Here is a 21,779-nt window from a genome sequence, read left to right as displayed (position 1 = left end):
AAGTGTCTCTACTGTGGTCTCTTCAAGTTGATGAATCCACTGACGTTAGCGGCAAAGTCCAGCTGCTAGCTTTTATTCGGTTCATAAAGGATGAAAAATGTGTCAACGAATTCTTATTTTGCAAAGACTTACAAACTACAACCAAAGGCGAATATATTTTTGCTATTCAAACCACAGTGGAAAAACTGTGTCAGCATTTGCGAAGATGGCTGTCCTTCCATGCAGGGAAATAGAAAGGGATTCCTCACTCTTGTGCGTCAAGAAAATCCAAATGTATTAGTTGTTCACTGCATGATCCACAGAGAAGCTCTTGCCTTCAAGTCTTTGCCGAAAGATTTGATGTCTGTTCTGGATCAAGAGATTGAAGTTGTAAACTTCATCAAATCTCGACCGCTTGCATCCCGACTTTTCTCAGAGTTTTGTAAAGCAATGGATTCAGACTACAAATGTCTCCTGTATTACACCAACGTTCGTTGGTTCTCCAGGGGGAAAGTGTTAAAGCGTGTCGTCCAACTCAAGGCTGAGCTGATTTCATTCTTGGAGGCTGAAAAAAAGACTTTGGATTTTCTATTTATGACGAGATCTGGTGGGTTAAGGTGACATTTCTCTCTGATTTATTTGACAAATTAAATTCATTGAATTTAAGTCTTCAAGGACCATCGGAAACCATCATCACTACATCCTAATAACTGAAATCATTTGGTGAAAAATTGTCTTTGTGCCAAAGTAAGATCTCGAAAGGTGTCTTCGACTGCTTTCCTACTTACAATGAATGTGCTTCAACTAAAGAAATCACCTCCAAAATTCTGGACACTTTGAAACACCTGCAGTCAACACTGGAACATTACTTCCCAGCAGTTGGAAGTCTTGAATATGAATGGGTCAGCTCTCCATTTGGAAACAATGAAGCTACAAATCTGACAACTGAAGAAGCAGAGCAGCTCATTGATTTAAAAAACGATGCAGTTCTTAAGTCAAGTTTTGCCGAGAAAAGCCTGGATCTGTTTTGGATTTCAATCAACAAGTTATATCCTGCAATCAGTTTAAAAGCATTCAAAATAATTCTTCCATTTGCATCTTCATGGTTTTTTGAGTTTGGATTTTCAGCACTGACTGAAATCAAGTCCAAGAAAAGAGAGAGACTTCTTACAATAGGCGATGAAATGCGAGTTTGTTTGTCGACTTTAGATCCTCGATTAGATCGCATTTGCTCTCAAAAACAGGCAAACCCTTCATATTAAATGTAATAAAAAAACAGGTTACATTTTTTTTCTTTTTATAATAAAAAAACTGTTGCTGTTCGTGGTGTGCCGCGACATTTTTGTAGTTTGTTTACTGTGCCGGCAGACAAAAAAGTTTGAGAAACACTGAACTAAACTAACGATAACTTGTTTTGAAATATTGTGAGACTCTTCAGAAAAGAAGCGACCAGAAATGATTTAATAGTTGATCTTGGTAAACAGTCAGGCATAGATCAGTTAAAAATTAAATTATAGAATTGCTTGCCCTTTAGCAAGAATAGTTAATAAATCGATATTTCTTATCTGCATCAACCTAGTAATTAATTAAATTAATTCACGTATAGGCCTACACTAGCCAATTAATCCAATAGTTCGTGGAACCTAGTCAGGTATCTGGGAACGTTTTGAGAAACACTGGTTTAGATGTCGCCCTCATGTTGTATACATAGAGGACTTATACAAATTAATACAAGCTTTATATTTTAATAAATTATCACATCTTTGATTTCCGTGAAATGTATTTGGTTGTATGTACCTCTTTATGTCCTAGCGCTTACAGCCTATGGACGAGGATATTTTAACATCTGTTAGTGACATCGAGTACATAACCCCAGAATCCCTTCCATGCTGATCGCTCCTCTGACAAAAGATGACATTCAAGTGACATGGTGAAGAATAAAATGTATGACATTTTACAGCCATGAATAAACTTGGTGTGAGTGAGCAGGATGAATTGATTTCAGACATTGATCGAATAGAATTGTAACAAAATGGATTCATTCCTGACAAAAAAAGTTGCTATTGCTAAAAATATTTCTGAAGTCTACAAGTGCCACTGTGTCAATAGCACATCCTTGGAGAGCCATATTTCTGATCAAACTCATTTCTAGACATTCTAGTTGCTTTTTCCTTTTGTACAAAGCTCATGAGGAATTCTTTAAATTAAAAAAAAAATTCGTCAGATTTTTATTTGGTCATGGAAATAGTAATTACTGTGACTCTTTATGTCGTGGCACTTTTATTGTAACAGAAAATTAACCTGCAGTCATTGAAAGATTTTTAAGTGATGCAAAGAAATAGTTCTATAACTATGTTAAAATAAATAGTTGAATATTTTGTTTTCTAATGTATTGCGCAATACAAGATATAAAATAAATAGAATTGTAAAAGAAAATAACAAGTTTTTCTATTATGACTATTAAAATGTCCATCGTTTGGAACATGTTTTAAAAAGCACAGAATTCTTTGAAGAGTGGCTACAATGTCTCTGCCAGCAGGCTAAATTAAAATGTCTTAATTTTTTAAAGTTAACTACTACGCTAAACAGTGCTAAGGGAAGTAACTATAGATATCCTAATTATTAAGAATGGAATGTTTTTCATGTATTAGATACATTTCTGTTCGTCGACCACGTGACCAGATATTTCTTTGTTGGATATTCATGATTAACTTATCATAAGAATAGCATCTAAGAAGTCACAATACGAAACAGAGACTTCGGTGTCGGGAGAAGACTACAACAGTTACCTTTCTACTAATGCATTACCATAGACCTAAATATTTTATATCAATACTGGACATAAAGTCCTCATAACCATAGACATATATATGCTTATAGCACTACAAAAAATGTCGTGATAATTTTTTTTTTAAATTGAAAAGAAACAGTGTTTTGTACATTAGTTATACGATTTGAGGTGGTTTTTTTTTTTCAACCATAACCCATGTAACATATAATTTAATTTTTAGGTCTAGATCTAGTAATTGATGATTGAACATAAAAAGGTAAGACTACTTTCGTCTCATAATTATTATTTTGCAATTTTTAGATACATAATCTAGAAAAATCAAGGTAATCAATCTATTTAAATGTAAATAAGATGATTAAAATCAATAGACATGAATTATTTCTATCTAGGATTTTTGAAACATTATCTCAACGGAAACTAACAGGAAAAGGTTTTGTTTCATATATTTGCGTGAATATATAGTTTTGTGATTAATAGCCCATATTAAAAAAAAAATCCGAGAAATGAGTTTGCATTATTTCTAAACTTTGAAAACTGCAGATCATTACTTTTCTAAGACAGAAAAGATTGTTTTTCCTAGATTTGGGGCGACTTCCCTTACAGCTTGAAAAAGAGTTACGTTCATAAAATCTATATATATACTAGACATATGTTACCCGCGACCCGCGGGTCTTTATTTGCGCATTACTGTCGATATAGTCACTGAGAGTGTTTTGTAAACAATTAAACGAAATAATAATGTAATAAGTAAAGCGAATGTGTCAATGTAAAAATAGTGTGAATGAAGCTATCAAATCAAAATAGCTAATAGGCTTAAATCCATTTTTTAAAATTAAAACATTTGCTTTTGAATAATCTAGTGGATTGGATTTAGATGTATGTTAAACGTAGCTAATGATCCTTTCACGTTATTTCTCTTTCGCTACGAAAATAAAATTAGTTTTGCGAAAATGGTTTACCCGAAGTCGATACATTCTTATCTATTAAAAACGAAAAGAGCGATAGCTTTGTTAAATAAATGGGATTATAAAGTGAACAATTAAACGAAATAATTTTTAGTACGCGATTCATGAATGAATATAGATCTAGGCCTATCTCAACTCGGCTTCGCAGCTTTCGTAAACGAATGTAGCTTTAGAAAACCAAATTTGAATGTTTATTTGATCAAAATATGAAATGAATGGACTTTAATTAATATGTTTATGTGTTAAAGTATAAAACTATCTGTGCGAAGAGAAGTTTTATCATCTTAGAGTTGAATTAGAGTTTTAGATCTAGGGATGGGATTATAAAGTAAACAATTAAACGAATTAATTTTTAGTACGCGATTCATTACGGTATTGTCTAATGAAAGAATGTTCGTCAGGAAATCTGTAATCACAGATATAAGGAACTAATTAATGTAAAAAATGCTTTTGAAACACAAAATTGAAGATTAATTTTATTATATAATGAAATCAATGGATCTTCTTTTGTATTTTTATGTGTCAAAGTAAAAAACTATCTGCGCAAAGTGTATTTCTTAAAATTAGATCTAGGTCTAAATCCTTTCTATCTTTTCTTATGTCAACATTGTAGACATGGCCTAGATCCATAAAATACTATAGCTGTAATAGAGTCGGACAACTTTATTTTTTTTGAGGGTCTTACATTTGTTTTAGGGCTACAATACATTCACTAAGGTCTAAGTTGGTACCCAAGGAACATTCCTGCCTAGTTTTATCAAGATTGGTCAAGCGGTTTTGATGTCTATAAGTAACATACATACATACATACCCCTCACATTCTACTTTATAATATAGACTAGACATATGTTACCCGCGACCCGCGGGTCTTTATTTGCGCATTACTGTTGATATAGTCACTGAGAGTGTTTTGTAAACAATTAAACGAAATAATAATGTAATAATTAAAGCGAATGTGTCAATGTAAAAATAGTGTGAATGAAGCTATCAAATCAAAATAGCTAATAGGCTTAATTAAATCCATTTTTTTTTCAAATTAAAACATTTGCTTGAAGGCCTACATATATTTGATTAAAATTTGAGATGAATATACTAAATTTTGTATGTTCATGTGTATAAAGTATAAAGTAGATCTTGAGGTAGACGTAGATCTAAATCTACACTAATTTAGAGTTCTGTGCTGCGCATGCGTGAACTTTTTTTCATGAATGAATATAGGCCTATCTCAACACGGCTACGCAGCTTTAGCGAACAGCGAACGAATGTATTAGAAATGCTTTAGAAAAACAAATTTGAATGTTAATTTGATTAAAATATCAAATGAATGGACAATAATTAGTATGTTTATGTGTTTAAGCATAAAACTATCTTTGCGAAAAGAAGTTTTATCATCTTAGAGTTCAGTAAGAGTTTTAGACCTAGGCCTAGGAATAGACTCAGACCTCAGAAGAGAGATGTGTTAATGTGTAACCATTTGGTAATGTCTAATGAAAGAATGTTCGCCAGGAAATCTGTAGATATCAGGAACTAATTTATGTAAAAAAATGCTTTTGGATAATCTAGTGGATTGGATTTAGATGTATGTTAAACGTAGTTAATGATCCTTTCACGTTATTTCTGTTTCACTACGAAAATAAAATTAGTTTTGAGAAAATGGGTTTACCGGGAGTTTACCCGAAGGAAGTCGATACATTCTTATCTATTAAAAACGAAAAGAGCGATAGCTTTGTTAAATGAATGGGATTATAAAGTGAATAATTAAACGAAATAATGTTTAGTACGCGATTCATGAATGAATATAGATCTAGGCCTATCTCAACTCGGCTTCGCAGCTTTCGCAAACGAATGTAGCTTTAGAAAACCAAATTTGAATGTTTATTTGATCAAAATATGAAATGAATGGACTTTAATTAATATGTTTATGTGTTAAAGTATAAAACTATCTGTGCGAAGAGAAGTTTTATCATCTTAGAGTTGAATTAGAGTTTTAGATCTAGGGATGGGATTATAAAGTAAACAATTAAACGAATTAATATTTAGTACGCGATTCATTACGGAATTGTCTAATGAATTGAAAGAATGTTCGTCAGGAAATCTGTAATCACAGATATAAGGAACTAATTAATGTAAAAAATGCTTTTGAAACACAAAATTGAAGGTTAATTTTATTATATAATGAAATCAATGGATCTTCTTTTGTATTTTCATGTGTCAAAGTAAAAAACTATCTGCGCAAAGTGTATTTCTTAAAATTAGATCTAGGTCTAAATCCTTTCTCATCTTTCTCAACATTGTAGACATGGCCTAGATCCATAAAATACTATAGCTGTAATAGAGTCGGACAACTTTATTTTTTTTGAGGGTCTTACATTTGTTTTAGGGCTACAATACATTCACTAAGGTCTAAGTTGGTACCCAAGGAACATTCCTGCCTAGTTTTATCAAGATTGGTCAAGCGGTTTTGATGTCTATAAGTAACATACATACATACATACCCCTCACATTCTACTTTATAATATAAGAAGATAGGTCTGTGAATCGATCAATCGCGGATAAGAATTTGTTTCCGATTTCCAGTCTAGATATCTATAATATGTCTTATGTCTATGTGCATTGCATTCGAGGTTTCGAAGTCAAGATGTTTGCTTCACAAACACGCATTAGAAAGACAACGTTCTTTAAGAGACAAAACAAAACAATAAAGATAAAAAGCAAAAACTTAAAAACAATCTTTTTGAATAATTATAAAAAGAAAGAGACTGATCAACAAGTTTGTGTTGGGGTGTAGAAAGGAACACACATTTCTATTAGCTATTGCTTGTCATTATGGGCTAGTTATGATTAGAATTAGCCGTCTGTAATGTGAAAATAGTTTATATTCTAGCAGAAATTGAGATGTCTATGTTACTAATCCAAAAGGTTTCTATATCTACCAATGTCAACATGCCGCTAAAATCAAATAGTATCTTTGAAACTAATTTGCATGGAGTAAAAACGAGGCTAGCTAACATGCATATGTATTTATTTGTGTGTAATGCATAGTGGGCATACTTCTTTTTCATCTTCTAGCCAACTTTTTGCTGCTGAGCTCTGAGCTCTTTTGCAGACTGTGCCAAGGAAAATCAACTTTTGTAAAGTGTACGGGAAAACGAGACATGAGTTTTGAGCTGAAATTCATCCAGTGACAGAGCCGCCTATGACTGAAACATTACAATTAATCGCAGTTCATTGTTTCTGAATTAGATTTTTTTTTTAAAACATTTTTTTCTGTCGCCAAAATTGCATGCTTTGTGTCAGTGTAGATGTATTCTGAATTTGGTCCAATGTAGTCGGTGCGTGGGTTTGACGTACTATGAATTTAGTGCAATGTAGTCAGTATGTGGGTTGAATGTACTCTGCATTTTCCAACCAATAAAGTAACTCACATCAAAGTTCTGTTTGAAATGTATTCTAATCGAGAGCGCTGTGTTAGTGTAGTGTTGTGATGACAGACTCGTTAAAACATTGACAAAATGGCCACGATGTCCTTGATTCGTATGAAGGGCACAATGAGTGACCAGTGTCCTCTCGTGGTGAGTCAGATCACACTTTGCGGTCAGTTATGCCATGTCCAAAAATGAAATCATTAATTATTCAGGACAGAGATTGGCACTTGGGAGATTGTTTGTTGGCGTCTGAAGTGTAGGCGACCTCATAGTACGTGGGCTGCATGCATTCATTGTAGCTGGACATTTATTGTCAGGTGTTCTCACATAACTGTAAGGATGTACCCTAAAGTACCTACCATCAGATCGATGTATTCATTGTAGCTGGACATTTATTGTCAGGTGTTCTCACATAACTGTAAGGATGTACCCTAAAGTACCTACCATCAGATCGATGTATTCATTGTAGCTGGACATTTATTGTCAGGTGTTCTCACATAACTGTAAGGATGTACCCTCAAGTACCTACCATCAGATCGATGTCATTATGTCATGAGTTGCTGTTTTCTTCAATTATGTATACTTTTACTTACTCAATAATGAACTACTTATCGATGTCAAGCAAGCCGAAACTTTACACAATTATTCATTGTCGATGACAACACATGAATCCATCAATACATTAACCAATTAGTTCATCAATTAGTCGTAATTAATTCATTTTTATTTAATATAGAAATGTAGGCTTCTAAGCTAAGGAGAGATCACCCCTGTTTAGAGAATTAGGTCTTTGGCTGCTATACACTACAGACAATAAAACCTAGTTTAGAAATACTTTTATTGCTCAATGGCTAACGCGTGAGCCTTCCATCATGGAGACTCGAGAACGTGAGTTCAAATTCAGTGCAACTTAAAAAAAAATGCCTTTTGAAAAGGTAGCACGGAAACCTTCTCCCTAATGCCCCCCCCCCTCTCCACTGGTAGAAAAAGTAATTGGACTGGAATGGAGCATAGCGCACTGAGCAGGCTATAAGCATGAACGTTTCGTCAAACAAAACTATTAGTAAAAGTATTTCCAATCGCACAAACTTATTAATGAAGGTCTAAAAATTAATTACACGATTGATTGAATGTAATTGATGCAATTTGAATTAATCTAAGCTGTGTTTTTAAAAAAGTATTTTTAACTTGTTTAAGACTCACATTAGTTGAGCAAGTCAAAGGTCGTTGTGCTTGTTCCGTCATCTGCTCCTGACCCATGGGCGTAGCCAGGGGGGGGGGTTTGGGGTTCAAACCCGCCCCCCCCCCCCCGAAATGAAATGCCCCCCCCCCCCCGAAGGGGGGGAGTCGGAATTTAATGACTGATTTTTTGCTTTGATTTTGTTTATTTTAGGTAAGTTTTTAATACTAAACCATCACTTGCCCCAGCATAACCAAAGGGGTTTTGAGTTTAAAACCCCCTAACAGGGGGTTCTGAGTTTAAAAGTCCCTACCAGGGGGGTTCGAGTTTAAAAACCCCTACCAGGGGGTTCGAGTTTATAACCCCTACCAGAGGGGTTCGAGTTTAAAAACCCCTACCAGGGGTTTTGAGTTTAAAACCCCCTACCAGGGGTTTTGAGTTTTAAACCCTCTACCTGGGGTTTTTGCAGCTAACTCCCCCTCTTCTATAAAACAAAACAAAAAAAATGCAAACGAAAATCCCCTAATTCCAAGAGCACAGTTAAGGAAGATTTTGATTTTAAAACCCCCTCTAAAATTTACGATAAACCCCCTCTTCAATATAAAAAAAAGCTAATTACACACTCAAAATGTTATGAGTGTAGCTAAATGGGTTTTGACTCAGATTTGAGTTTAAACCCCACTTCAGCGGGGTTTGAAGGTAAAAAAATACCTCTTTAATAATAAAACAAAGCAAATTATACATTCAAAATGTTATGAGTGTAGTCAAAGGGGTTTTGAGTTTAAACTCCCCTCCAGTGGAGTTTGAAGCTAAAAAGTACATCTTCAATATAAATAAAAGCAAATTACTCACTCTAAAATATACGAGCGTAGCCAAAGGGGTTTTGAGTTTAAACCCCCCGCCAGGGGGTTTGAGGATAAAAAATACATCTTCAGTGTAAGAAAAAAAGCAAATTACGGACTCAAAATGCTATGAGCGTTGCCAAAAGGGGTTTTGAGTTTAAACCCCCATTCAGAGGGGTTTGATGCTAAAAATACCTCTTCAATATAAAAAAAAAAGGAAATTACACACTAAAATTATTTGAGCGTAGCCAATTTTGAGTTTAAACCCCTCTTCTAAAGATGGCTTTTTTTTTTAAGTTTAAAACCCTTCCAGATGGTTTTGAGTTTAAGATCCCCCTACAGGGCATTTTGAGGTGGAACACCCCCAACAGATGATTTTGACGATAAAACTTCTCTTTTCGATATAAAATCAAAAGCAAACTACAGTCACTTAATTCCAAGAGCGTATTCAAGAGAGGTTTCACATTTTTACCAGTGGCAGGGCTCCATTAATAAACTGCAGTGAATAGTCATCTGCCAAAATTGAAAAACACAAAATGTGGCTCAACAAAGATGGCTAAGACAGATTTTAGGAGTCAGTTATAGAGATCGGGTCTAAATCAAGGAAATCCTATGCCGAACTGGGAGTCGACCCATTAGTAAGATTGTGAGAGAACGACGCATGAGGTTTGCGGGACATGTTCTTCGACAAAATAAATTACGCATAAGAAGAGTTGCAATGATATCCTAGTACAACTTGACGCCACTCATTCATTGAGGTCCTCATGGCAGGTGGGAAGAGGCTTCAGACATTATCAGTGACAGATTTTTATGGAAACAGCTTGACGTCAAATGCTCCGAACGGCACATTAGGTTTTTGAAATAATTTTTTTAATAGCAGGAAAATGCAGTGTAGATACCTCAGAATATGCATTTTGTTGGCTTTCAATACCAGAAATAGTGCTTGGCGGCGGGGCTTCGCCCCGCGCTGGGGGAGCTGCTAGCGCTCCCCCCAGACCCCCTTGCTATTAATGGCGGGGAATCTACAATTTTATGGAAACAGCTTAACAGCAAATGCGCCGAACGGCGCGGGAGGGTCTAAGTCAGTAAGAATATCACATTAGGTTTTTGAAATAAAACTTTTTAATAGCAGGAAAATGCACTGTAGATACCTCAGAATATGCATTTTGTTGGTTTTCAATATCAGAAATAGTGCTTGGCGGCGTGGCTTCGCCCCGCGCTGGGGAAGCTCCTAGCGCTCCCCCAGACCCCATTGCTAGTAGGCTAATGTCGGGGAATCTACAATTTTCCCACTAACTCATGGAAGAACCTATTCTAGGTCACAATAAACGTCTTCCGAAAGAATGAAGGGTCAGAATGTAATAAAAATTATGTACACACACACATAAATACATATAATTTTTTTTCGCCAGGGGGGGGGGGGATAGAGAAAAAATTCTCCTCCCCCCAACCCCCCCCGAAAAAAAGTCCTGGCTACGCCCATGTCCTGACCTTTATAGACTTTGAATGAACTCTTGTGTAATTTGAAATACAAACTTTTAAGACGAGTTTAGGTCTCCTACTTTTGGACTTGGACTTCTATAAAACACCTTAAGCTTCTATAAACCCTCTTAGACTTACATAAACCCTCTTAGACTTACATAAAACATCTTAGACTTACATTAAACATCTTTATTTGGAACGTTACTGAATGTAAAACAAAATTGTAATTGTACAATTTCCTGAAAGTCTTTCCTTAGAAATAACTTGATACTATCTGAACTAGCTTTAGTTCAAGTTCAGGCCAGACTAATTCGATAAAGTGAACTGTTTAGTAGGTTAGTAGGCTCAAGATGAACATCGCGATAACATCCTCCATATAGCCTTCCCTGTAGTTGTGTATTTTTAATGTGGTAACCTGGTAAATATTAGACTATCTAGCCCGACCAAATCAGTAACCTGAGAGATACACTTGCATTGAAAGTAGTGAAAACACTTTGAGACTGAATGTATTTATCTATGCCTCCTGTCAGTTGTTTGACTCGATAGTTTACTACACATTAATAAATAAACAAACTAATCAATCCACCGAAATGAGACAAGGCGTTGAAACAACAGATAACTTGCCAGGAAACAAATTACACCCGCTCATAATGACGTAGTATTTCGAGCGCCTACATAAAAAGAAATGGACTGAACAACATGAACGAAGTCCACGAGAAGACGTCAACGAGAAGAAGTCCACGAGAAGAGGTCCACGAGAAGAAGTCCACGAGAAGAGGTCCACGAGAAGAGGTCCACGAGAAGAAGTCCACGAGAAGAAGTCCACGAGAAGAAGTCCACGAGAAGAGGTCCACGAGAGGAAGTCCACGAGAAGAAGTCCACGAGAAGAAGTCCACGAGAAGAGGTCCACGAGAAGAGGTCCACGAGAAGAAGTCCACGAGAAGAAGTCCACGAGAAGAAGTCCAGGAGAAGTAGGCCACGAGAAGAACTCCAGGAGAAGTAAGCCACGAGAAGAAGTCCACGAGAAGAAGGCCACGAGTAGAAGTCCACGAGAAGAAGTCCACGAGAAGAAGGCCACGAGAAGTAAGCCACGAGAAGAAGTCCACGAGAAGAAGTCCACGAGAAGAGGTCCACGAGAAGAAGTCCACGAGAAGAAGTCCACGAGAAGAGGTCCAGAGAAGAAGGCCACGAGAAGAGGTCCACGAGAAGAAGTCCACGAGAAGAGGTCCACGAGAAGAAGTCCACGAAAAGAAGGTCACGAGAAGAAGCCCACGAGAAGAAGCCCACGAGAAGAAGTCCACGAGAAGAAGTCCACGAGAAGAAGTCCACGAGAAGAAGTCCACGAGAAGAAGGTCACGAGAAGAAGGCCACGAGAAGAGGTCCACGAGAAGAAGGTCACGAGAAGAGGTCCACGAGAAGAAGTCCACGAGAAGAAGGTCACGAGAAGAAGGTCACGAGAAGAAGGCCACGAGAAGAGGTCCACGAGAAGAAGGTCACGAGAAGAAGCCCACGAGAAGAAGCCCACGAGAAGAAGGCCACGAGAAGAAGTCCACGAGAAGAGGGCCACGAGAAGAAGGCCACGAGAAGAAGGCCAGGAGAAGAAGGCCATAAGAAGAAGTCCACGAGAAGATCTGCCATGATCTTTGCATCCTCGTTATCATCCGACAGATATTGGGGGAAAGAATTGTTTCAAATGGCCGCCACTTGCGCAGTTGGGTGCAACATATCCACATCTCTCGATCCGGGGCTCGATTTTTGGTTAGGCTTTCGAGTCCTGTCATACAGTGTTTGAATGTGTGCGTAAACTTTAGAGTTATAACTTAACAGCACAATTAACTCGTTTATATGAGTTCATCTTCAACGTCACGTGTTACATTCAAATCTTTTAGGACCTTCCCCCTTCTCCTTACCAAGGTACACAGGTTTCTCCTGGAAAATGTTTAATCACAAAACTTCGGAAGATACGCATGAATGACATTTTCAATCATAAACAAGTAGTAAATAAAAAAATGTGAAGCCAAATAAAAGTGTCTCTTCATAAAGTAAACACCGAGACTGTTCTATTTCTGTCCTAGAACTTTGGGCCCAAAATATATTTTTTTCTCCTTTTTTGAAGGCTAGACACACAATTACCTCTCAGAGAGACATTGGAATAGTACGTCGCCAATGTATGTCATAGTTTTCTACTCTGATACCAAATGTGTCAATGTAAAGCTTGACATTTACTTATTTGTAGGGGGATGTAGCAGTTTCTAGAATTTGTGTAGCGTGTTGTCCAGATACTTGAGAGAATTACAGTGACTAGAGCTACTTGCATACTCGCTAGAGTGTCACTTGACTACTTGGTACTGAATGCAATATTTATTTATATAAATATACAGACGATGAAATGGTTTAAAGTCAATCCAAACATCATTAGCATAATCCAACAGTTGATAAATATTATTTATGCACATTTTCCGTGTCAAGAAATACACAATGATGTACGAGATATTACTGTTTAAACGTAGTTACTTTTTACGAGCACGTATACTTACGCAAAAACTGTTCTCAGTCTAAGATATTAACTATATACAAACAAAATCAACACTTCTTGATAAAGAACTACAGATTTCTAGTTTCTAACATAAGTGACTTTACTTGACTGTCTCTTAAATCAACTGAATACTAATTGACTTCTCTCTATAAGACTGTTAAGATGAATGACTAAAATCTCGTTCTATCTTTCACTGGCATTCTTGTAACTTATGTCCACATGCTCATGTATTCACGCTCTAGGTTCAACAAATTCCCATTAAGTATTATAAAGTACAACAAGGTTACTATTGTATCTGTGACAAACTGATTATAATATTATACTACCTTCCACAATTAGAAGCTGCGCTTTATAAGAGACATATGGAGTGATCTGAGATGAACTTCGATTGGGCTTAGATGTGCCGTCGAAGTGCCGCGTAGCCCCCAAGCAGATGTAGTGACCATCCAGACAATTCCCCCATTAATTCTTGGAGATGAGGACACTGGAACAAGATATGTGACACTGTCACATCAGTGATCAGTTCACTAAGGTACAAGGTCATTTTGCTACTGCAATTGCACCAAAAACAAAGAGTGGCCCCCTGTAATCAAAAATAGTATTTTTCATTATTGCAAGGTTTTCCCTGGAGCTTCTGTTCTTCCGATGTTCATATTCTAAATGCTACTAAGTGAATGTTACACTCTCCTTAATGACATTCCAGTTTAGAGTAGATAGGATTCTAATACGTGAATAATTCACCCAAATACGTAATTAGCTAAGCTGGTGACTTCTTGTATTTGTGCCATTACTAAGGAAAGTCTTTTGATGACACATGCCTGACAACTAAGTTTTTTTTATTTATTGTAATGGAAGTTGTCCGTGTTGCCATGTTTACATATCTCAAGATCTGGACAAGACACGTGACAGTGAGCTCGGCTAATGTCTGGTACGGCAGAAGGTGATGGCCATTTAGGTAATTGGCTGCACTGTATCGACCTTGCTCTTTCATTGGAACCTTGTTGTTCACGTTTGTTGGTTTCCTTGACAAGTGAAATGTAAGGACTGGACGACTAGGTCTGTGGAGGGACAATTAGTTAATGATTGCTGTCATACAGGGTTTAGTTAATGATTGCTGTCATACAGGGTTTAGTTCATATATAGTCAGAGAGAGAGTGCTAACTTTGCATGGCAATCAATCACGTACAAAGACGTTTAAAAAAGAACTTGTCTCTACCGGGCGACTGTCACACACAGCCGTGTGCTATTGAACAAGCAAATACTATAAGCTATAAAACAAGAGACAAACAGGTTCAACAGATTTGAAATCTCAAAGACCATAAATTTATTTGATTGAAAATGAAAAATAAAAAAGATTTAGTTCGAGCTTTTAATGTCCACAGGGTAGATGTCTTATCATAGTAAGAAAGTAATTGAAATTTAATAGGACGTTTCTAAAAATAGAACCCTACAATCCACTGGCAGCTATTTCTCCTAGAATCCAAATTAAAGTCGGCAACTCTGTGGGTTGCATCCACTAGCACATAATCCTCACAGACTTTAGCTTCACCCCCTTATCCACCCAAATATCATATATTAAAAAATTATTTATTTAAATGTTACTTAAATATTTTATAGTAATCAACACACAGGTTGGTCCATTGAAAAGTATTGCTGTGTTCTATTATTTGTGATGACATGTAGATCATTAGACCTCAGCACTAGTGTCTCAACCGCTTTGATTTGATTTTCTAAAAGCAAAGTAAAAATTAAGACTCGAGATATTTGTTTATCGTGACGTTGAATAACAATCCACAATGTTAATTCTTCCAATGATTATGTCCAAAAAAAAATTCAAATCTCTTCCCACTCCCTTGAAAGACACACGTGGATACTCTAAAGCGTTTATTCATCTTATTTTCTGACGGAGTCTTGCATAGTAGTGAAATGAATCAATTTGGTTAGAATTAACAAAGCCAATTAATTTGCCTAAAGGAGACAAAGACGCTTCATATTTTAACGTCAGTGGAAGGACTTCTGAGGTGCGACCACCCATGTAAGGAAGTCCCAAAGAAGTGAACGGGTACTGGCTAACTATACTTTATCCCCAAGAACACTGACCTAGAGGTCATTTCTTTTTCTTGTTACTTGATCCCCGTCATTTCAAAGGTGTTTTCAACGAGGTTTCCAATGTCGAGACATTAACTTCGATCCTGTTGCAACAAGAGACAATACACACACAAAACAAAAACCTCAACCTCCAGAAGTATGAACGAAACAATCAGTTTTAATGTATAATGATGATAGGAAAAACAAAAAAAAAACGTAAATATTTGTATAGAAAACACAATTGAAAATATTCCTCCAACAGATTAGGTCATGTAGGTTACTTAACAAAAGAAAAATCTCTTGAAAATAATCTACCGCCAAACTGCAGATACTTACAAACTCAAAAGTAGAGACCTTACAAATTGAAACAAATGCATATTGGCTTTAAGTAATACAATGCACATAAATAAATCTAGTAACAAAACAACATTTCAATTTTAAGACAATTAATACAACACGTTTTGGCATTTTTTTTTTGTCTCCATTTTTTTGAGTAGTTGAATTTAGATTTAGAAATTATATAATTAGTCATTTTGTTGTATACACAGAATATTTTAGTGTAAATATACTTTGATATGACTCAATAATAAAAGTATACATATATATATATATATATATATATATATATATATATATATATATATATATATATATATATATATATATATATATATAATATAGAGGAATGCATTCAAGTAGATCTCTCTATGTATATATATATTCACAGAACTTGCTCAATTTTTGGCTCAGAAGCGGAACTATTTATAGATTCTGTAGCAGCAAAGCTATATATCAGGAGTATGACGTCACAGCAGACTCTAGATGCATCTCTTAAGAAAGACACAACCTTAATCACAGGCATGAAACAAAACACACGCGCACACACACACACACAAACAAGTGATTACCAAACTTCATAAATAGGCAATTTACTAATAACTTCATTTTGTTTGGAATGTAATTTCAGCAGTTTTTCATTTCAACAACAAATACTTTATAAATACACTTTGAAAAAAACATTTTTTTACCCTGGTCTCTGCTAACTATTGTTAACACTACCCTGGAAATACATTGTATATGTCTATACATATATATATATATATATATATATATATATATATATAATCATTATAATATAAACTGCTTAAACAATATAGGAAAACTTGTATCTTTAAATGTATATTGGACAAATAGAGATTGTGATCTAATTGCAACTGTAGTATACATAATGATATTTGTTAAGTCACCACAGACACAAAGAATCTATTTACATTTTATATGTACATCATGAACAGTGGGCTTTATAGATAGAGAAGGTGGTTGGTAGTTTTAGAAAAGACTATAGGGAAAAAAATACACATCTACGTCAGCCAATACTATCCAATGAAACAACGTGTCACGCTTCACTGAAGCTATTTAATAAACAGAAGGTCACATCTAGGTGTTTGATAGAGCATCGCATTACTTAAGTGTTCCAAACAATTATAGATACAACTACGTGTAACTTAGACTTTGAGTCATTGAAATACAGATATAAAAGATAAATATGTCTTCAATGTGGCATGGCTGATATAATCACAATGACATTAATAACGGCATATATTTAAACAAAGGTTTTATACAACCTAGAAATTTCATTTATATCGAATTCGTTTTATAGAAATCAAAGTTTCTTTTGAAACATCTTTGTTTTGTAATAAGGAATTTTGCTTCACACAGCTCAAGATATCAAATAGGTATTATTTAAATCTATCATACTAAATTACATCTACTATTTTATTTTGCATTTTACACTTTTGGAAACTGGAGAATGAGTTGGAAAGGGGAACTACTCATTTAATAGTTTTAATTCGTGTAATATGTATCAGTCTCAGTTATCTCCTCTTTTAAAGACACAATTTTCTTTGGTTTTAATACAGATTTAGTAAGCAATGAAGACAAATTAGAAAAACAAAGTGTAAACATTATTGGTGGAATGTTTAAAGTGCGCAAATGATACTTCAACAATCTACAAAAGTGTCCAGTCATATGTTACACTGAAAAAAATATATTTACTATTATAGTCTAGAGATTAAAAAGTGTCTTCTAATAGTATATGTCTATGCAAATGAACACTTAATAAGAGTTTGTCAGTCATCATAATTTAGTTGTTATACTTAGGAATGTTTAGTTTTGTATTCAGTAATACCAAATGTAAAAAAAAATATTTATTTAATAAGAAAATTATAATTTTTGTACATTCTCATATCATACATATAGCAAGGAAATAAAGAAATATAAGACCTGGTTATTACTTTTCTTTCATATGTACAAATATTTTTGCATATATTTGCATATAGTTGCATTTGTATATTATTGCAACATGTAGTAGAATGTAAATTACAAATAACAAAATGTGTATGTGATTTAAGTAAATATATTTTTTTCTTTTTTTTTGTTGTTATTTAACTAAAGTATAACAAATGACATGAAAAAAAGCATTACAAGGCAAAATGTAGACACATCACACACATCAAACCCCCAACATATACACATCAAACAAATCACACACATCAATCACATCACACACTTTAAGGACCTACACATCAAACAAATCACACACACCAATCATACCACATACATGCACTTCTCGAAACTTGAACTATGAAACTTCCCCAGGTTTCCGCCATCAAGTAGTTCCTAATATTTGATGGATCCCTAGCTAACAATGCAATGAGACAAAGAAGTGGGAAAAGTATTTAGCAAAGTATAATGTTTTTGTACCACTAGATACAGGAAGTGAACCACAATGAATATAAGATACACAAACTGTTAGCTACATTGACTTGACCTTAATGAATCATACATATACAAACTCAAATACAATGAATGTTAAATATACAAACCAGAGCATAAACTGAAATATATATTCTTATATACTACATTGTTGGCACAGAGTGAATGAATTTCTTCTACTTGTTATATGTCCTCTTACACAATGATGATTTCAAGCTTTTCATGTCATTTTTTATGGCTTTTTTTTCTTTTTTAGTCTTCAGTGATCTTTGACCTATGTCACATTTTTTTGTTACCATCATTTAATGATTTAACATGTTCTTTATTGTATGTCTACTTTATTGTATAAAGTAGTACAGAATTATTTGGCCATTAATTTAGGACCAAAGAACCAGTGTTGGAGAACTTGCATGATGTGTCCAAAAAGTATGGGCATGAAGACTTTTGAAGACTGGTCTCAAGACTCAGTCAATTCTTTAAAGTGTTGTTCTGGATTTATAATACTATTTCACACCATATCCTATTGATAATCCTAAACTGTGCTCATGAAATTGCCAGATAAATCTCTAATTCAAATAGTAGCACACATAGGAATTATGTCCCCCCACCCAAAAAAAAACAACAAACTATTAATGCAAGAAGCAAGTAGTGAAATTATTGCAGTGATCATGACATATGTATTATTTCAATAGCTGTAAAATGGCACTTATCCTTAGTAAGGCATACCATTGTGTTTCAACAGCTTTAAACTAATGAGACTGCTGTTTATACTGCACTTTAAGATGATTTAATCTGTTTACCACAAAATTGTTTCTGTTCTGTTTACTTCTGAACCAATCTTCTCATACTGAAACCTAAGTTTTTCTATAACAAATGTTAATCATTGCAACCATTGTCATCAAATTGTTGAGATTAGCTGCTTCAGAGTTTTTTTTGCTTCTTAGTCATATCTTTTCTCTACGTAGTCGGAGGGTCAATTTCTACCAGAATAATTTCATAATCTTTGTCATCATTGATTAAATTCTTCTCTATGATGAACGTTGACTCGTGTGAATAATGTCGGACAATATTATCATCCAATCTGACAAGGATCCTATTCAGATATAAATGTTAACATTGATATAAACATTCGCTTAACAAAAAATTACTATAATATAATTATCTAATTGCTAACAATATAGAGTATATAATTTTATTAATAGGAACTATGAAAAACTATGAACAAAACTATGAAATAATCTATTTATTAATAAAAATGTACTTACCCTTTTCTTGATTTTTTGTACAAATTTTTAACTCTTGAAGGTGAGATGGAGTATTTTTGTTCAATCTGTTCCAAATGTAAGAAAAAAAAAATTGAAACATAAAAGTGAAATGTGAAAACCTTCAAATTAGTGGATTAGATTACTTTCTTCATTTTAACTTATTTTCCTATGTATTGAAGCATTCGAAAGTCTACAAATGGCTTACAGATTTTAAAAGTCCATGAAGTGTTGGAATCTCTAGCATCAAAGCTGTGTAGACTTCCTCATGATGTTCTCGTACATACAAGAGAACTAGAAAGAGACAGAAAACAGCATGAGATGTAAAGCATATGAAAAAAAAACTAGTAAAGTTCCCATTTCAGACCTTGCAATCTGTGGGGCAGATGACATAAAGATCATGTTTCTTTGGTCAATGGTTAAAAACCAACTGCCTTTATTTTACCCAAATAATGTCAGCTACCCATTTAAGTTGGGTGGACTCAGGAGTATCCTAAAAATCCTCAAATTCAAAATTTCTGCCTTTGCTGAGATTTAAGCACTCAGCCACCATGCCTATGACTTAGTTGGCAAATCTCTTTGTAACAAATTCAATGAAGATAACTGGTTTACATTTGTAGCAAACTAAAATATTTTTTAATGACTATTTGCAATTTTATAAAAGCTTTGGCAGCAACAACAAGAGTATTGTGCATGTTACAGACATTTCAATAAATATTTCTTATATTTTTGATTCTTGGTTCTTTTAACCTTCTAATGAGAAATATATAAAAGATGTAAGGGGAGTAAGTAGGATTTTTATTTGCATTTATATTTTAATGTTTACCTTTCGGTGCATCTTTTGGCACATTTATTGAATCTCTTCTTGGTCTTTTTGCTGGACTGCTGGTATAATAGTCATCACATGAGTCGGGTAACTCAAGGCTTGTCGGTAGACTGATATGAAAATAATCATATTTATACGAAGACTACAGACATATACAAATCTAACAACAACTAATAGCAACATTTAGGTTTCAAATTGTTATAGTTATATTAATGAGCAAAAGTCTTTGCTATTAAAAACATTGAAAATTTTGGTGAACTTTATAGAGGAGACATCTTCAATAACAAGTGCTAAATAATTTTTAAAATACCATAAAATCAATATTTCTAGAATTTTAATGTATGGGAAAATAGAAAGGCAGACTTAAGTAGCTTAAGTAGATAATTATTAAAGATATTTTAAAAAATGTGAATTCAAAGGAGATAAGGATAGATTATTTGTATAAAATGTCCCATTGAAGAAGTTAAAATCATTAAACTGTTCCAAAAAAATTAAAAAAAGAATATTTATCTATAACCCCTTAAAACTCCTGAAAAAAACTTACCTAGAAATTTCCTCTTCTTGTGTTGGGACTACACCCAGTGTGATAGACTGCAAATTCAATAAATAACATTAGTTATGAGCCTGGTAATACAACATTAATAAACATTTTACACAATATATACAAAATTAGCAACTAATTCTACTTGGCATTAATGAATTTTAAAAAAGTATATTAAGATCTCAATGGTTGATAAGTATCTCTCTGTAACCATTATAAGGCTCTTCAATCCTGTAGAAAATGGCTCAGAAATATGTTAAAGAATACTAAAATCTATGAAACTTTCTTTCCAATCTGGTTTTTTTTTGGTTTTGTTCATGTACTAAGGGGAGATGGACTAATTACCTTATGAATAAACTCTGCTGTCTCATGAAGGGGATTGAAAAATACAGGAGGTGTGGTCATGTCTGCCATTGAGTAAAACTCTGAGCGGTCACAAGGATCATGGAATGCTTCCTCAGCTTTCTTTCGACCTAAAAATGTTTTATTAAAATCATTACAGGTGTATATCTAACAATACAGTAGGTACAAAAAAAAATGTTTTTATAAAATGTCTCTTGGGCGTACAATACGCCATACAGAACTAAAAGTATTGCATTTGTTCTAATGATTGTAAATTCTTCTTATATATAAACACACACACATGACTTACATAAAGGCAGCACTTTTTTTATGAGAAAAAAACAATCATAAAAATTGTATGCCTGGTGCTGCTTTTATGTATGTGATATGTATGCATAATTCATTGTTTCAGCACCTTGCTTTACATAATATTTTACATCCACTTGCTATTTTAACTTCAAAATGAACTTATTTTACAGAGTTAAAAAAAGCCACACATAATGGCTAACCTTTACTTTTGGTGCCAGAAGTTCCAAAATCTTCAGGTTTATTTTTTGCCACTCGTCTACGTTCTTCATCTCGAGTTTTTCTCTCAGCCCCCTGGTGACAAAAATGTTGATTTGAAATATAGAGAAATTTAACAACTTTATAGAATTTTTTTTTTTAGTACAGAAAAAAATAGGAAAATACTTTAAAAAAAAATTCAAACATTGCCTTAAATAACAACTCAACTGCATATAGATGA

General features: G+C 34.3%; 2 protein-coding genes across 10 annotated transcripts in view; one reads left to right on the top strand and one right to left on the bottom strand.

Annotated features, from left to right (window-relative positions):
* The first annotated feature begins 7,247 nt into the window (after nt 1-7,247).
* Nucleotides 7,248-12,304, top strand: LOC129926330 (uncharacterized). Its single transcript, XM_056029650.1, has 2 exons — nt 7,248-7,307; nt 11,324-12,304. The coding sequence occupies exons 1-2, from the start codon at nt 7,248-7,250 to the stop codon at nt 12,302-12,304; spliced, it is 1,041 nt and encodes a 346-aa protein (XP_055885625.1).
* Nucleotides 12,305-15,446: 3,142 nt separating this feature from the next.
* LOC106059556 (uncharacterized) overlaps nt 15,447-21,779 on the bottom strand; it is a 152,667-nt gene continuing 146,334 nt past the window's right edge. For 8 of the 9 annotated variants that reach the window (XM_013217281.2, XM_013217204.2, XM_013217261.2 and 5 more), the window contains 7 exons: nt 21,544-21,634; nt 21,038-21,165; nt 20,696-20,742; nt 20,152-20,261; nt 19,534-19,619; nt 19,329-19,393; nt 15,447-19,156 (listed from right to left, as the gene is read on the bottom strand). In XM_013217281.2, coding sequence (XP_013072735.2) covers nt 19,021-19,156; nt 19,329-19,393; nt 19,534-19,619; nt 20,152-20,261; nt 20,696-20,742; nt 21,038-21,165; nt 21,544-21,634 — 663 coding nt within the window. In that variant the 3' untranslated portion in view covers nt 15,447-19,020. The remainder of the gene's footprint in view (nt 19,157-19,328; nt 19,394-19,533; nt 19,620-20,151; nt 20,262-20,695; nt 20,743-21,037; nt 21,166-21,543; nt 21,635-21,779) is intronic. The other variant, XM_013217267.2, reaches the window with a different exon arrangement.

This window comes from Biomphalaria glabrata, chromosome 5 (genome assembly GCF_947242115.1).
Source record: "Biomphalaria glabrata chromosome 5, xgBioGlab47.1, whole genome shotgun sequence".
In the NCBI taxonomy this organism is placed as follows: domain Eukaryota; kingdom Metazoa; phylum Mollusca; class Gastropoda; family Planorbidae; genus Biomphalaria; species Biomphalaria glabrata.
Note: the sequence above shows the minus strand (reverse complement) of the source record. Positions and strands in the feature narration are given on the sequence as shown.

Coding starts and splice junctions, on each gene's coding strand:
- LOC129926330 (XM_056029650.1), top strand. CDS start 7,248: ATGGCCACGATGTCCTTGATTCGTATGAAGGGCACAATGAGTGACCAG. Junction 7,308..11,323: donor GTGACCAGTGTCCTCTCGTG/GTGAGTCAGATC, acceptor ATAATGACGTAG/TATTTCGAGCGCCTACATAA.